This window comes from Anabrus simplex, chromosome 11 (assembly GCF_040414725.1).
Source record: "Anabrus simplex isolate iqAnaSimp1 chromosome 11, ASM4041472v1, whole genome shotgun sequence".
Lineage (NCBI taxonomy): Eukaryota > Metazoa > Arthropoda > Insecta > Orthoptera > Tettigoniidae > Anabrus > Anabrus simplex.
In genome coordinates this window covers 86908090-86926323 of record NC_090275.1, presented here as the reverse complement: position 1 = coordinate 86926323, position 18234 = coordinate 86908090, and the positions used below count along the sequence as shown (strand labels likewise).

General features: G+C 36.6%; 1 protein-coding gene across 4 annotated transcripts in view; it reads right to left on the bottom strand.

Annotated features, from left to right (window-relative positions):
* Positions 1-18234, bottom strand: part of LOC136883507 (fatty acid synthase) — an 830097-nt gene that overhangs the window by 519993 nt on the left and 291870 nt on the right. For all 4 annotated transcript variants that reach the window (XM_068229677.1, XM_068229680.1, XM_068229678.1 and 1 more), the window contains 2 exons: positions 12435-12563; positions 8724-8954 (listed from right to left, as the gene is read on the bottom strand). In XM_068229677.1, coding sequence (XP_068085778.1) covers positions 8724-8954; positions 12435-12563 — 360 coding nt within the window. The remainder of the gene's footprint in view (positions 1-8723; positions 8955-12434; positions 12564-18234) is intronic.

Below are 18234 nucleotides of genomic sequence, written 5' to 3'. Positions count from 1 at the left end.
ACAATACAATAAAAATAAAAACCTAAATGACGAAATAGAAATAAAGAATCCCATCTTATTACAATTACCAGAACTAATACAAATACTCAAATCAGATATAAATAAATTCTATAAACATTTTAATCCGATAAAAGTTAATGGCTTATTAACACAAACAAACTCAACTCCTCCCCTCACTTCTCCTAGACTATCCCCTCCACAATCTACTGCAGCTATCAACACACCGCCTACCTTAACTTCCCCTTCCCCCTCCCCGCCAAAACGTAAACTCATCCACACTCACTCATACAACACAAGAAGTGCAAACAGGACAGCAAGTAGTTCTCAAGAGGCTAGGAGTAACACCAAACAATTACACAGCAAAAAAGAAAGTAAGTGACAATTTTTTCAATAAGATGTCATACAGAAATACAATCAAAACCATAAACATATAATTTTTATCTTTCATTACAGATATACCAACAAGCCATTATGGAACGTTCGAGAACATTTAAAATCCAATATCACATCAGAAACTGTTTCATCAACAAGTCTGTTCACGAACAATTTTACCCCATTGATAATATAAATTAATACCAATACATTTTATAAATGTTACTCCAGCAACGAGAACATGTCTATTGACCATAATTGACAATATCAACTGCAGAAAATATTCAATACGGTTATGAAGTTTTAATGACAGTTATACAAGTTAAGCAACAGGAACCAACACAGCTAGCCAGATCTCAAAAGTCTTTTATTCTTATTTTTAAACAATTTTAAAAGATGTTCATCAGATAAGTTTTGGCAATAAAATATTAGACTGAAGAAGATTTTAGACAAAAGTGTTAGCTTAAGACATAGTTTTATTGTTATGTGACTTTTTAAAATGTTATAAGATTATCAATCAGTTTTATAAGAGCAATCTTGAACCAAAGAATTGTTTTATGATCTTATACAATCTTAGATTAATGATAGTTTGGCTGATGATGCTCACGAAAAGGAGCGAAACATGTACCATATAAACATCATAATAAATATATAAGTTTGTACTATATTTTTATTGTATTGAAAAGGTGGCAATTGGCAAAACTAAAGGAATTGTATCACAAACCTTTTTTAACCATTTCATTTATATTAACTTAAATATGTCTGGTTGCCTGTTCGCTGTTGATCGTTAGCATCACCCAAGGGTCACATGTAGGGAACTTTAAGGTTAAACCTATGGATGTGAGTAACAATGGATCCCTTAAAGAGTTGATACAGTATTTTAAGTTGTGGAGATGTACACCTAATGCCAACAAAAGAGAAGTATGTTGTTTCCATCTAAACAGCAAGATGGCTAATAAACAACTGCAGATGTACATTGGAAATCAATTATTGAGACATAATAGATTCCCTAAATATCTAGGAGTCACCTTAGATAGAACAGTCTCCTTTAGATGACACCCTTGTAACACACAAACTGAAGTAAAAACTCACAACAATGTAATCCAAAAATTATGTGATACAGCTTGGGGGGTTCAACAGCAACTTCACTTCGATGCACAGCTTTGGGACGTGTTTTCGACTATTGAGTACTGTGCTCCTGTTTGGTTGAATAGCCCTCACACCAACCTTATGGATAAGCAGCTCAACACCATGATATGTCCCATCACTGGCACATATTTAAGAGTTGTAGGGAAGTATTAATTGAACCTATCCAAATAGTATTTAATCTTATCTTAGCTAGTTCTACTTTTCCAAAACAATGGAAAAACACCAGTCACGCCAATTTATAAATTAATAACTACAGACCAGTTACAATTCTATCATCTCCAGAAAAAAATATTTGAAAGCATTTCACAAGCACATATTTTTAATCATGTTAAATTAATTATCCTACGCAATCAGCATGGTTTTATGCCGAAGAAATCGACAGTAACCAATTTATGTAACTTTGTATAATATGTATCTACTGAGATTGATAATTGTTCTCAAGTAGATGCTATTTATATGTACTTCCAAAAGGCTTTCAACAAAGTGGATCACGACTGTTTAATTAGTAATTTAATAATTTAGAACTGTCTCTGATATCAAACCACACCTGGGCGACTGGAGTGGGACATTGATGATGATGATGATGATGATGATGATGATGATGATGATGATGATCCAACATCTCTTCTGGTTTCATACTTGCAGCACAGAAGTCAGTGTGTAAGCTATAGGCACTTCTTATCTTACAATTTTGCTGTAAAATCAGGCATTCCACAAGACTCTAATATAGGTCCCTTGCTGTTTCTCTTATTTGTAAATGACATTCCTAGTAAAATTCAGGTCTCAAAAGTATTATTATTTGTTGCTGACATTAAAATATATAAATCTATTTCAAGTGTACATCTATATATATATATATAAAATAAGAGTTTTGTCTGTACATTGCTCAGAATTTAAAAAGGATGGTATTTCTGTATCAGTCGTGCCCACAGTAACAAGGAAATGCACTTTTTACTTTTCCGTAATTTCTGTCTGTCTGTCTGTCTGTATGTATGTACACGCATCACGAGAAAACTGCTGAAGAGAATTTAATGAAAATCAGTATACAAAGTCGGGTAATATGTCCCTACAATCTAGGCCATAAATAATTTTATTCACATTGAATGAAATGGTAGCTTAGGGGAAGGCCTAAAATTTAATTCTCAAATATTTAAGTTATCAGTGACCATATCTTAATGAAAATCAGTATACAAAGTTGGGGAATAAGTCGCTATAATCTAGGCCACAAATAAATATACTCACGCTGAGTGAAATGGTAGTTTAGGGGAAGGCCTAAAATTTAATCCTCAAATATTTGTTATTAATAGCCGTATCTTAACAAATATCGGTACGGGAAGTCGAGGAATAAGTCACTACAATCTAGGGCATAAATAATTGTATTCACACTGAGAAAAATGGTAGTTTAGGGGTAAGCCTAAAATTAAATTCTCAACTATTTGTTATTAGTGGTCCTATCTTAATGAAAATCAGTATGAAAAGTCGGGAAATAAGTCGCGATAATCTAGGCCATAATTAATTTTATTCACGCTGAGTGAAATGGCAGTTTAGGGGAAGGCCTAAAATGTAATTCACCGGGCAAGTTGGCCGTGCGCGTAGAGGCGCGCGGCTGTGAGCTTGCATCCGGGAGATAGTAGGTTCGAATCCCACTATCGGCAGCCCTGAAAATGGTTTTCCGTGGTTTCCCATTTTCACACCAGGCAAATGCTGGGGCTGTACCTTAATTAAGGCCACGGCCGCTTCCTTCCAACTCCTAGGCCTTTCCTATCCCATCGTCGCCATAAGACCTATCTGTGTCGGTGCGACGTAAAGCCCGTAGCAAAAAAAAAAAAAAAATTAAAAAAATAAAGTAATTCTCAAATATTTATATTATTGGTGGTCGTATCGATAAATACTAGGCCTACATAACTAAAGTTATACAGTTTTAAATATCCGATAATTTATATCTTATGCATTTTTTTTTTTTTTTTGCTAGGGGCTTTACGTCGCACCAACACAGATAGGTCTTATGGCGACGATGGGATAGGAAAGGCCTAGGAGTTGGAAGGAAGTGGCCGTGGCCTTAATTAAGGTACAGCCCCAGCATTTGCCTGGTGTGAAAATGGGAAACCACGGAAAACCATCTTCAGGGCTGCTGATAGTGGGATTCGAACCTACTATCTCCCAGATGCAAGCTCACAGCCGCGCGCCTCTACGCGCACGGCCAACTCGCCCGGTCTTATGTATTGTTTGTGTACCGGCTATGATCATAGAGATATTCATGAATTTGGATTTTTGTTACTAAGTCCATATCAGCGCCAAGTCAAGAGAACATGTGTAAACAGAATTTAATGAAAATCAGTATGTGAAGTCGGAGAATAAGGAACTACAGTCTACGCTATAAATAATTTTATAAGACGCCCTAATATCACAGAGTTGAAACAAAACTAAAGGTTAAGTCCTATAACACACCTCATAAAACTAATCAACAATAACATTACATTGACCATTGTTTGTTGTGGTGGACTTTGTGTCTTTTGTCGCCACTCATCTACGATATATAGGATTACTGCTGTGTTCCGAGTATTTTTTAAAAATTTACCTTACATAGCATCGACACAGATAGGTTTCACAGCGACGATGGGATAGGAAAGGGCTTGGCCTTAATTGCAGTCCCAGAATTTGCCTGATGTGAAAATGGGAAACCACGGAATAGCATTTTCAGGTCTGCCGACATTGAGGTTCCAATCCACCGGATGCAAGCTCACAGCTGCGTGCCCCTAACCACACGGCCAACTCGCCCGATTGTGCCGAGTGGAACAGCCTGCTTGAATATTCGTGGGAAGTGACTGGAGAGTCAGATAACTTTCTTCTTTAGCATGCCATTCCTCTGGTTCATAAATTTTCTGATACTACTGGTACGTAACACACTGGTTCATCATAGCATTCGAGCTATTCAATCCCTACTCTGAGGCATTGATTGGAATGATCAGTGTGCATATTTAAGTGAATTATGGCAGAGGAGTGTTCACAGCTGTCTGCGGTCTGGTCATTCCAGCTCTGGAACTGTGGACTGTTAGATCGGCACCGTAGTACTGCAACAGACTATCCTCATTTTTTCCGTATTGAAGAGGTGGAAATCAAAGTTTTATTGTTCTCCTCTTAACCGTAGTACTGTTCGTTAAAAGTGAGAAAATGTGCGGGTTTTCATTTGATCAAGTATTTTATATGATAACATTGCTTTTAATCGCTACTTACAGTACCTATTGATGTTTTTGTAATGGCCTTTGTTTACTTCAGTTAGGAAAACCAGAAATTCAGTCTTTCTGAGAATCCCGTAGTGAAGCACGGGTACATCAGCTAGTAATTGTATAAGAACACCAATCTGATTTAAATATCCTAACAAAATGGAGCAAAATTTGCAAACCTCCCTTCAATATCAATAAATGCAGGAAGATCACTTTTTCAACGAGAAAAAAGAAAAGAAATTTCATGTTCTCAATCAATGGTACCCAACTAGAACAAGTAAATTAAGTTAATGATTTAGGAATAATAATAACTAATGATTTAAATTTCACTTCTCACATAGAAAATGAGAAGAAGGAAACATACAGGAACCTTGGTTTTTTAATTAAAAATTCTTATGGTCTAAGTAATAAGTCTTTATTTTGTTTGTATTTCGCATTTGTTGGATGAAATTTCGAATACGACTCTATTATTTCGAAACCAGCAACAAAGTGACGCAGAGATTTGATTGAAAGGATCCAGAAAAGGTCTTGAAATACATATATTTCACAAAAACCAGAGAATATCCCAAATATTTACCTTATTATGAAATGATTGAAAGTTTGGGTCTGCGAGGCTAGATACCAGAAGGAAATGTCCGTTGATGATGTTTCTCTATAAGCTCGTTAATAATGACATGGATGATATGGAACTATCTTATCAACTTCTATTATACGCACCTAGAAAACCAGCAGGTACATTTAGGAACTTGTTTCTCTTGCCAAGTGTTAATCACCTATATATAGAATGATGCCATTTTATAATAAATTACATCTTCTCAATATTGATTTATTTCAAGATAAAAATCTGACTTCTTGAAATTTTGCAGGCATTTATTACAGGTAATTAATTAAGGATGCCATGTTCTCTGTTTTTGTTTTTTGGTTATATTCTTCTATTTATTGTATTCATTATTTTATTACTTTGGTTATTGTTACATAATAGATTAACTAATTTTGATTTATTTCTCAATTTTTTTGTATCCAGTTTGTTATTTTTATTTCTGTACCTTTTTTTATTTGTGTATTTATACTAAAAAATATTAGGAGTTATTTATTTATTTATTTATTTATTTATTTATTTATTTAGCATATGATGAATACAATATTTTATACAATATGTATAAATACCATCTCAAGTTCATAACTAAAGTTCCATATCAAAAGTTGAGAACCAGGAAAGAGCTTCGCTCCAAACACAGTGTAAGCACTCTATAGAGCCTCTATAAGCATGCAAAGGACACTCAAATGCAATGTGATCCACTGCCTGCTCCTCTTCTCTGCAGTCACAGTGCGGTGAAGTCTTCCATCCCCATTTGAGGAGAGTGGCTCCACATCTATCTTGGCTGGTCCTAATTTGGTTTAGCGTCCTCCACTGCCATCTGCGAAGGGAAAATCCATCTAGGCACTTGCAGGGGTTCTCAATGATGTGATGATGTGGTAATAAGGATTGCTGTTGCCATTGTTCTTCCCAGGTGTCCAGATACATTAAAGGAGGTGTCCTGTAGATTCACTGCAGTACGCCAAGAAGGGTGTCTGGATTTCAGTCATTTAGCTGGAGAAGCTGCTATGTCAGAACGAATAGGGAGGTGAGGACTGTTTTCTATTTTCGTCCATAAGTTAAGCAGTGACTGTGATCTTCTTAAGGATGGAGGTGGTATGTGGCTTAGGGTGGGAAGCCAGTGTGTGTTAGTTGGTCGGATGCACCCTGTAATGATATGCATTGCTTGGTTCAGAAGGGTGTCTACTAGTCCAGTGTGAGCACTGTTAAGCCAGGTTAAGCAGCAATATTCAGCGGCGGAATAAGAAAGTGCAAGAGCAGTGGATCTCAGGATTTGAGCATTAGCACCCCAGGAGGTACCCGCCAGCTTTTGAAGGATGTTATTCCTGGTCTTGATCTTGGCTGACACATTACAGAGATGATTCTTGTAGGTCAAGGACATATCCAGGGTGGACTCCCAGGCATTTTGGGTTACTACAGTACTGTAGATTCTCTCCTCTGAATGGCATGGTTGGTTTGTACCCAGCACTTCTATTGCACAAGAAGAAGTTATGAGCAAATATTGTAATTGGATGAACATCTGTATATTTGTATTAAAAAATAAATAAATAAATTATACCACATTAAGGTTTACACCCACATATTATCTACCTACCCTCAGCCATATCTCCCCACTAAAAATGCTCTCACCGAGCTCGATAGCTGCAGTCGCTTAAGTGGGGCCAGTATCCAGTAATCGGGAGATAGTGGGTTCGAGTCCCACTGTCGGCAGCCTTGAATATGGTTTTCCGTGGTTTCCCATTTTCACACCAGGCAAATGCCAGGGCTGTACCATAATTAAGGCCACGGTCGCTTCCTTCCAACTCCTAGGCCTTTCCTATCCCATCGTCGCCATAAGACCTATCTGTGTCAGTGCGACGTAAAGCAAATAGCAAAAAGAAAGAAAAAAAATGCTCTCCTCAGGGAGTTCAAGAAAGATGAATAATCCCCAATTACCAATACAGGATGACATCACTGATTTCCATCTGAATCGTCTAAGGTCTCAAAGTCCACCAATAAGAAATGCAATAGAATTTAAGAATACCAAATTCAATATAACTAAAGAATAGCAGGGAAGACAAGATACTAGGTCTGAGTCAACTCTGCCACAAATTGGTTCATCGCTGCCACCTGGATTTGAGCTTCATTGTAAAACCTGGTCTACACTTAACAGGACACGATCGGGCCATGATAGCTGCGCAATTTCCACTACAAACGGAAAATAATTTCTAAACCTCACTGCAATTGTGATGTCTCTAATCAGACCATCCAACATACTGTCACCAAGCGTCAAAGAAGAAAGTACAGTGGCAATATCAGTGAGTTTGCTTGTGCGTTTCCAGAGACAATTAGCTACATAAGCAATCTAGACATAAAGATATAGTTTGCTTTCCAAAATCATGAACATATGTAGCGTATCTTTAAAAAAAAAAAATAATAATAAATAAATAAATAAATAAATAAATAAATAAATAAATAAATCATCAATCAATCGATCAATCAATCAATCAATCAATCAATCAATCAATCAATCAATCAATAAACAAACTTAAATTCATCCATCAGACTTGCCATCCTTTAGTTCTGTTTTACTTAATGTAAAGTAATTTTTCATTCCATCTGCTGTAGTTGGTTAGTTGATAATGTAACTTCGTACTTTTGGCATTTTTGGTCATGTAAACCTTCATCTATTTACGTTAAATTAAAACGGGACTAGACCACTGTAACAATGATGGGAACCATCGAATTAGGATTTTAATATGTATTTCTTTTGTGTCAAGGCACAAATGACTATGTATATAACCTGGTTTGGCACACTGCATGTGTGATGTGTTTTTAAAAGGTATGTTATTCTAAATTTTATTTCTTTTCCATAATCATGTTATGTAAGTTTTGCTTTGTCCTTTTTGAGTTTTGAATAATGTTATTTAGAATAAAAATATTGAACTCTTACAAAAATGAGTTTTTCTGAATGATTTGGTCACAAAAAACCTACGTTCCACTGACAGGGCTCCTTCTGCTATCCACACCCTGGCGTTAGTTGTTGTGTATTTTACCTGGGTTATTTTTATTTTATAATATCGTTTTAACGATTCTAAATTTAAATGTTTTATGCTGTTAACCCTCAACGAGGTCACAATGTTAACCGAACATATACATGCTTCCGCTATTGGCCATTTTGATACACAGAGAGAATATTCCTACTTCAAAAGACTGTCATGAGAAACCTGGTCAAGTCTACGTAATAATGGCCGATGATCTAGATGCAAGAACCCTTTAAATAACACGAAGTCTGCATGCTAATAATATCACCACAACCAGTGATAGCTAAACATGTATATCAACAGTGCTGAACCATTTTGTCAACATCATTTTAAGAGTTAAGTAAGCCATCAACAAACCTGGAGGGCTACAACACCAACAAAGGCATTTATAGGACTGTTGAAGATCTCGGGATTCTTCTCGGTGATTATTTTGAAGATATCCACTCCAAGAGGTTTCAGTACAAGATCACACTCTTTGATTGCTGAAGCAAATACAGGGATTGACAGGAGAGGTGATCCCATCCCTGGCCACTGACTGCCAAGACCAGAGAACACAAACCATATAGGCGGGTGCATCTCATTTGAAATCTGTGAAGTTAAAGTATTAACTTTAATAGAATGTAGACAGCATAGTCAAGTCTGCAAAGTAGAGGGACTTGAACAAGTTCAGTAAATAATATGTATGAAAGAAGAATTGTCAATGTAAATGCAATTTCAAGAGACACATACAACTATCTGAAGGGAAGATCGGAAATTAAATACTTTGGCAAAATCGTTCAAGCGGGATAAGGGGGTGAATTAAAGAACTGAAAAATAACCAATAATATATTTTTCATCAAGATATAACAAAATATAGTATTAAGTAAGCACATGACAGGTATTTCATGAAATTAGAATTCACATAGCAGGAATTACATACAATATTCGGACTCAAAGTAATATTCTATAAATGCCAGATATTTATCGATTTGGCCTTCAAATGAAATAATTGATAGGCATACCAAAATTAACAAATAAAATAGAGTTAGTCGCGATTACTTCAATAATATATTAACCTGCTTGTTACTTCTCGTAAAGAAGATTGTTGTAGGATGAGTGAAGATCTTTGGGAATCAGATTGGTTAAAGTAAGCAAACCTTCGTACTTTCCTGCAGAGATTTTTGTCAGTGTTGGACACAGGACTGAAGGTATCTCACAGATCCTGAAACAAATCGCTGTTTCCTTATTGAAAGAAGCTGGAACTCGGATGTATGAATGCATGTCAAAGTCAGAAATGAATAGAGCCGTTAGATAAATATTTCCTAGGCAAAGGGATGAGTGCTGAAACGGCTGTGTAGTTATTGAAAAAGATGAATTATTGCATACAGCTTTATTTTTCTTGCCAAGTGAACTCTTTCAATGAAATCACTTCGGACATGCAACGGAGCTTTCAAGTAATGTTCCAAAGTAGGACACACACTGTCAACTTCCATAACTGTATGCCCTTTCCCTAAGTAAAAGTGCTCGATTGTTAAGTTTCTTCTATTTACCATTGTGCTGAGAGCTGATGTTAGCACCTTGTTTCTATTTTGGTCCCCACAACCTTCTGATATTAAGGTTACTTGAGAAGGGGCAAACTTTCAATGTAATCAACAATGCATGTAGTAAAACAACTTGCTGAAACGCCTCCGATGGCTTCATGCAAAATGTAAAGGTTGAGACACTTGTTGGTTAAATTGTGTACTTCTTTTGTGGTATGGTGCACTTTCTTCCAGTTTTGAAGCAATAATAACAGTCTAAACATTCATTGTTAGTACATGGTGAGTATCAGAGATATTCTCCTTTGTAACTGCCTTTGCATTTAACGCTTCATCCTTCATATCCAAGTGTGCAGTGTATTTATCAAGGTCAACGTTTCCTGATTATACATATGACATGAATTACATTGATCTTTTCGAGGCATGTGTATCTCAATTTTTCTTTCCAGGTTGTACCACAAACAAAGGTCTAGACCCCTGAGACAACCCCCGCCCCATTTTTTCACACCAATCACGGTACATGCCGTGTATATTTTGAAATGATAGAAATCCACTTTCAATGTACCTCATTGTGGTGGATGATCTGCAATCGTGGCTGGGAACTTTTGGGATTAGTACCAATCATTCCAAGAAATATTTTATTTTCAGAATCATTGAATTGTCTGCTTCTCGAGGTTGTATCATTAGAAGCGGTAGAGATATTAGCTTGGCTGTCTGGATCACCATGCTTATCATCATCAGCGTCATCTCTGTCATTGCTTTCTCTCTTGTCAGTGATTGACAGAAGGAAACAAACTTGTTTAATGCCCAGTGTGTTTAGGAACATTAGTCTACAGACTCGTGCCTACTGTTCATCTCCTGTTGGCAAATAACAGTCTTCAAAATGGTAATCCTTCTTCTTCTTACGTTACAGGCTGACTATAAATCAGATCTTCAGATTGTTGGCATCCTATTTTGCAATGTATTAAGAATCAGGGTTGCATAAATCTGAACAACAAACATCTTTTCCTTAAAATATTACTGATAATTTACAAGTGCATCTTCTCCCACTGGTGCTTCAAATATACTGGTAGCAAAAGCTCGTAGCATATTCAGGGAGAATTATCACCCTGGCCATCAGGTTGAAAGCTGTTCAATATTTGCAAGGGAGATAATATTGTTTCCATGGTCTGCGGCAAGATACTGCACTCCAAACCAAACCAAAACCCATGGCACTACAGCCCTTGAAGGGCCTTGGCCTACCAAGCGACTGTCGCTCAGCCCGAAGGCCTGCAGATTACGAGGTGTCGTGTGGTCGGCACGATGAATCCTCTTGTCCCTTATTCTTGGCTTTCTAGACTGGGGCTACTGTCTCACCATCAGATAGCTGCTCAATTCTAATCACATAGGCTGAATGGACCTTGAACCAGCCCTCAGGTCCAGGTAAAAATCCCTGACCTGACTGGGAATCAAACCCGGGGCCTCAGGGTAAGAGGCAGGCACGCTACCCCTACACTATGGGGCTGGCTTTAAGATACTGCACTCACTTTACAATATTTACCTGTAAATATTTAAATGTTTACCTGCGAACATTCAGGTTCTCAACACAACACTTCACATTTTATTTATCATCTTAACTACTACAGAGAAAATTTACCGTTCTATTAACAGGGGTACCCATACTCAGACACGTTTTGTCATATTCCAACAATGAACTACACAGCGCGACATGTTTACCATTTCCTACTGACGTGTCCTTAGAATACCAGTCATGTGACATTTCTTGCACATAGCAGGTATTAACTTACAACTTCCATGGGAACTTCCCTATGGGAATCAACATCTATATCATCTGATGGCCAAGCAGGCATCAATTTTTGATAATGAGATGAAATGTCTCATAGTGCATTGGCACTGCCGGTGGCTACAATTAGCCTACGCAGTGGCCTCCACGGTATGCACAAGCCAGCGTCTTGGTAGGTGTGCTAGGTACCAACTGATGAGCCCAGTCTAGCACACGAGGGCAAAACGCTGACAACCAGGAATGAGTTAGCTGGAAAATTTATAATGTCCAATAACGGACCATTTATATTGGTATTACAACTTCCATGCATTGGCACATGGCAGGTATGGTTTTACTAGAAAATGCAAGGAAATGAAAACTGACTGCACAAAATAGATATTACAAGTCGATCCACAGAGGTATCATCTACGAGAGTGCATATTTAATTGAAAAGAGCTATTTTAGCACATAGTAGGTATTGCATTTACACTGACGAAATACTAACTTACTGTAATTTTTAATTGTTGTCTATGCAGTACACATGATGAGATTTCTCTATATTTTAAATTTGCCAGCTTAACAATAACAGGACATTCTTTGGGCATGAACAGTTTCACATTATGTATTAAGTATAATTTTTACAATTTAACATTCAAAAATGGGGATGGGAAATAAAACCCAATATTCTTGAGATAATTGAAAATCATTCAAAAATGCATGTGGATGTTTCTACACTGGGGAGTGCTTACTGGAGTTCTACCCCTTACTTGCTACCTTAATGACACTCACGCCAATTTCTGGAGTATTTTCCTCTGGTGACAGGATTATGTATCCACGAAATCGGTGACCTGGAACATTCTTTGAATGTACGCAATGAAGAAGATGCACAAATTCAGCATCAACAGGACATGATTGAGCCTGGAAAAACAAAACAAAAAAAACATTATTTTAATCCTTAAATGACAAATTACTATTTCTTTCAAATATATTTTTCATTCCAAAAGTAATGTATAATAATAAGAAAAATATTTTTAAAAATATTTAACAATTCAGATTCAAAATATTGGTGAGTTATGAAAGTTTTGCATGCATGCTACAGTATGTGGTTAACTAAAGAGGCTACCATCATACTTCACTCATGTTCATGAATGCCTGAGATAAAAATAATTTTATTTTAGTGCTTATTTTCCCTTCACTGTTTGGTTCTAGCAGTGTACACTTGCTTCATAAATGTGATGAGGTGTGCCAGACCAATACCCTCAAAACTGAGCAAACTGTCATAACTAGAGATGACATTTTTAATGCATGTCGGGGAATTTTAATAGACACTGCCCTTGGTAAAGATGGAGTTAGGTTATTAAAGACCTCAATGCACACCAAACCATTGCTTTCATTGCAGCTTGCATGATTCATTGAGGATATGTACCATCGTATTTCAGTCATGGCAGAACAATATTAATTTATAAAGATGGAAGTCCAGCCAAAGGTGGCATATTCCCTATCAGTTGTTTTCCTAGCTTTTTCTTAAACATTTTAAAAGAACTTGGAAATTTATCGAGCATTTCCCTTTCCATAATAATTTATTCCAATGCCTTACTCCTTATCCTATAAATGAATATTTGCCCCCATTTGTCCTCTTGAATTTCAACTTTATCTTCATAATTACAATCTTTTTTTTTTCAAGTTACGAATCTTATTATGATTCATCTTAAGCAGCTAACAAGGCCAGTCACCTCTCTTCAACCTAAGGGCCTTCAACACGCATCACACTGCGATCTTTTACATCTAAGGTTTAGTTGAACTCCCTATATGTTGAATCTACGTAAAATAACTCATGAATATAGCCAACTACATGGAAAGCGGAACAACACTTCTTTACTTTGAAGCTTTTCAAGTGCCTTTAACACTGTTTGCAAGTACTTGATGTTCAACAACTCTGCTGTGATTTCTATGTACCTAACACTCATTTCCATCAAACTTGAAGATTTTAATTGCAAGCTTTTAATTAATCCACGCTCCACTAATATTAATAGTTTGTAAAAACTAATTATAATGTTAGAACTTCTATGACTTGGATTACTCTACATATATTCAACTTGTACCATTAGACGTTACACTAGTATTTTATTCCATGTATAGTATATGATATTATGACAAGTTCATTTATTGAATCTCAGTTATATTTTAAGCATTGCTTACTCCACAAATTAGATTTTTATGTACGTTCTCCCTAGTACTATTGCAAGTAATTCGACCTTAATGAGGAACCTGGTTCAGGGCCCTGAACTAACTTTGATGATGTGTGGCTGAAGATGCTTACTAAGTTAAGCGAAACATGTACCACTTTAACAACTATGTAACAATTGTATCCCAAATATAAGGATTGTAGAGTATTGGAATGGTGGTTTTTAATAAATCTGTTCGAAACTTTTTTATAATTTGTTTTACGTCACACCGACACAGATAGGTCTTATGGCAATGATGGGATAGGAAAGGTCTAGTAGTGGGAAGGAAGCGGCCGTGGCCTTAACTAAGGTACAGCCCCAGCATTTGCCTGGTGTGAAAATGGGAAACCATGGAAAACTACGTTCAGGGCTGCTGACAATGAGGATTGCTACTTTTTTTTTTTTTGCTAGTTGCTTTACGTCGCACCGACACAGATAGGTCTTATGGCGATGATGGGACAGGAAAGGGCCAGGAGTGGGAAGGAAGCGACCATGGCCTTAATTAAGGTACAGCCCCAGCATTTGCCTGGTGTGAAAATGGGAAACCACGGAAAAGCATTTTCAGGGCTGCCGACAGTGGGGTTCGAACCTACTATCTCCCGAATACTGGACACTGGCCCCACTTAAGCGAGTGCAGCTATCGAGCTTGGTATTGCTACTTTTAAAAGGTCCACTCAAGCTTACTCGTCTACTTATGTCATTCCATGCCAACTCTCCACTAACAGCTCAAAACATACCACATAGTTCAGCATCTCTTCTTCATACTCCCAAGACTCCCCAGCCTAAGGTTTGGTACATTTTCTTAACACTACTCCTTGGTCCGTTATTCGACATTATAAATGTTCCAGCTAACTCATTCCTGGATGCCATTGTTTAGCTCCAGATATTAAGTTGGGCTCGTCAGTTGGTAAATAGCACACCTACCAAGATGCATGGCTAGTGCATACCATGGAGGCCACTGCGCAAGGTACTTAGAGCCACCAGCAGTGCCAATGCACTATCAGAGACTTTGTCTCATTTTCAAAAATTGATGCCTGCCTGCCTGCTTGCCTGGCCATAGATGATATAGGTGTTGATAAGGAGCCTGAAATATTTGTCCTGAATGAGTAAGTTTATAATACCAATATATAATAATGAAAAATCATCTCCTAATTCAACAACTCACAATAATTTTAGAAAAACATTCTTTTACCTGCTTTAGTTATTATTTATATTCTGTTCCACACCTATTTTATTTTCTATTAACATCTTTGTTTCTCTCTTTTTTTCTGAATTGAACTGGATATTATAATATCACTTACGTTTCAGATCATTATAACATTTAAATTTATACCTTATGTTACCTCAAGGACTACCTGAGCTGTTATCTTCAAGAAATCACACACTATGTAAATGTGATTCTCAATTGTTCTAATATTGTGCTTTTTAACTTTTTTCTTTTCACAATTGTTTTTTATGTCAACTGGTCTGCATCTTCAAACTTCAGGAATCTGACACACGAGATTTTATAAACCTTACTATATATTTCTATTGTCAATTATATTACACTGTATTATACAATTTCACGTCTAGCAATGTTTACAAACTTGATCCTAGAGCTAATTAACTTGTTCATCGAGTTTCATAAACATTTAAAAACACACTGCCATTAGCACACTAGTTTTCCGCTCTCCAAGAACTTACGTCTGGCTTCTCTTATATGGTTGATCCTTGACCTCTTCAAGATTTTAAAAAATTTCAACACACAGTGCTACTGCTACAAGTGTTATAATACTTCATAAACTACGACTAGTGGAAAATTTATACATCACCTATTATTTTCCTGTGCATTGTTTTCTTATATTTTATGTGATCGGCTGATGATGACCCGGAACAGTGGTCGAAACCGGTATTGCTTATAATCAACTAGTAATGTAACATTACATTTCTAATTCTATATGTATTGAAAATGTTGAACCATTATATAACTTCTTTCAATTTAATTATGACGACATTTTACCTCGTGTATCCGCAGGTACAATGAAAACTATATCTACCATTTCTAAAGATGAGAGGAAAATGTTAAAAGGTGTAAAAAACATGAGAGAACAAATATGAAAACCTTTTCCACTAGGAATTATAAAATAATAACAGTGCACTGAAAGGTGTGAAAAACACCAATCAACAATATGAAAACATTTGCACGGGGGGCCCATGAAAATATCAAGTATTATTGTGGATTTCTAAAGCAAATAGTAATAGAAACATTTTATTTTGGACCAGTGGATTATTAAACACTATTTACTGGTCACAATCTTAGACAATGAATTGGAGGTTACACTCAACCATGTGCAACTGCAACTTTGGCTGCCATTTTGAATGTGATAAATTTTGATTCCACCAATTCGAATTATTGAGTCAAAACTCGAAGGTGCAAGTTTCGACATTCATGCTACCAAATACAGTAGAGACAATATGCGACAGTCTGCGAGATATCGAGGGACAGCGATTAGAGCTCTGTCTAGCAGAGTGACCTGGAGTTACTGATTCTGTCATAAAAGCACGTGCACTTGTTTGTGAAGTTTTGGGCGTTATTTATGCATTTGCATTAAGTTCACATAAGTAAATAGTAGTGTGTGTCATTCCTTTATAATTTCCTTTGTATCTCCTCTCAATATGAGTGGAAAGATATGTGCTGCATTTGGCTGCAATAACTGTGAAGTGCAGAAGGATTCGCAGTCTTTCTTCTGCTTCCCTCGTGACAAGAAAATCTAAGTAAATATTGTGTTTGCAAATATATTCTTCCAATAACAAAGAGATTTTAATAATACTTCCTAAACTTCTGACCTGCACGACCCATATTTTAACTGGCTTAAAATATAATAAGCTTATTTTATTGTATAGTGCAACAGTTAACCTTCAATACCGATGTGTTGTTGTAGGTGTGATCTCTGGGTTTTGATTTAATTCAGGAAAATGCATATGTGTTATGTGTATGGCAGGTTGTGTTCCAAGTTACCCCATTTGGAATGCCGAAATGCGTTGTCAAGCACTGAAGAAAATATGGGTGATTTAAGAAAATCAATTAGTTGATTGAAAATGTACATATTTTTGTTGAAACAATATGATGATGATGATGCAAATTTACTTTACCCTAATGTTGTATGTGTTGGGTATTCAGCTCGAAGGCTGGTCTGTTCCTCCACAGCTCCACCAAAGGCTATCATAGACAGCCTAGGCGTCACTGAAGAGGCATAGGAGGAAAATGAGGAGTGAGGTAGTTTCCCATTGCTTTCCTCACTGAGCCAGAAGTTGCTATTGCATATCAGTCCACCAAGCCCACTGGGCATGCACTAATCGACCCTATGGGCGATATTTTCACACCAATCATAACAGGGACTGGCTGCATAAGGAATGGTATTACTACAGTATCATCGCTCATACCTCAGTCACTGTCATATTGTCAAAGCCAAGGATGAAACTAAGACAGGTCAATGAAAGTAACGAATTGCTCTAGCCCATACCAGAAGATATAAAACACTACATCTTGCCAGCAAGGGACATTTTCAATGTTTTTAAGGCTAAATTTATAGATTTTCTTTCTGTTAGTAGGCTTCAAGTTAAGAGGAAATATGTCCAGCTCTTAAATGTTATTTCTCTGAATCATGTGTGTAAGGAGTGTGCCGATATTTGTATTGACAAGTGTCTTAATGTGATGATACAATGTTTTCTAAATGATAAAAAAGACAAATCTAGCCATAAAAATTCAGGCAGGAATGCTAAAGTTAAAAAATTAATGCATAAATGAAAGAGCAAGCCCTTTCACAGCAGTCCATTTCACATCTTGATTATATGTCTAATTCGAGTCTTTTAAATAATAACCTTTTAAATAATTCTTCATTCATTTATCCAGAATTGCTTTAGCAACTTTGAAGTTAATATCTTAACACATTCACGCCCATCATCTGAGCGGCTATTTAAAGGGCTGGCCCAGCTATTTCAGCTGTTAGTGGCAGAGCAAACAACAACGAATTCTTTTCACAATAAGTTCTAAACTGAACAAGATATGGAAACAAGATTTTCCACATACTTTAATGAAGTCCTCTAGTATCTCTGTAGGGTGTGGTAGGTAATGTCACACTTTCCTGGGTGAATGGAAACACAACACATTCCAAAAAATAGCGTGTTTCACTAATAATTTTATTTTTGAAGCACACTTTGCACCTTCTTCAGGGGAACTTGTCTATATTTGATGGTGGAAACATTAAGAGAATATGCTCTTTTCTCTTCCCATCTAATCTAAATGATGGATCCTTGGCTGGTGCCCTTTTTGGCAGCAAAATTGCAGGACATTGACTTGGAACTGATGACGTAGATGGAGCTGA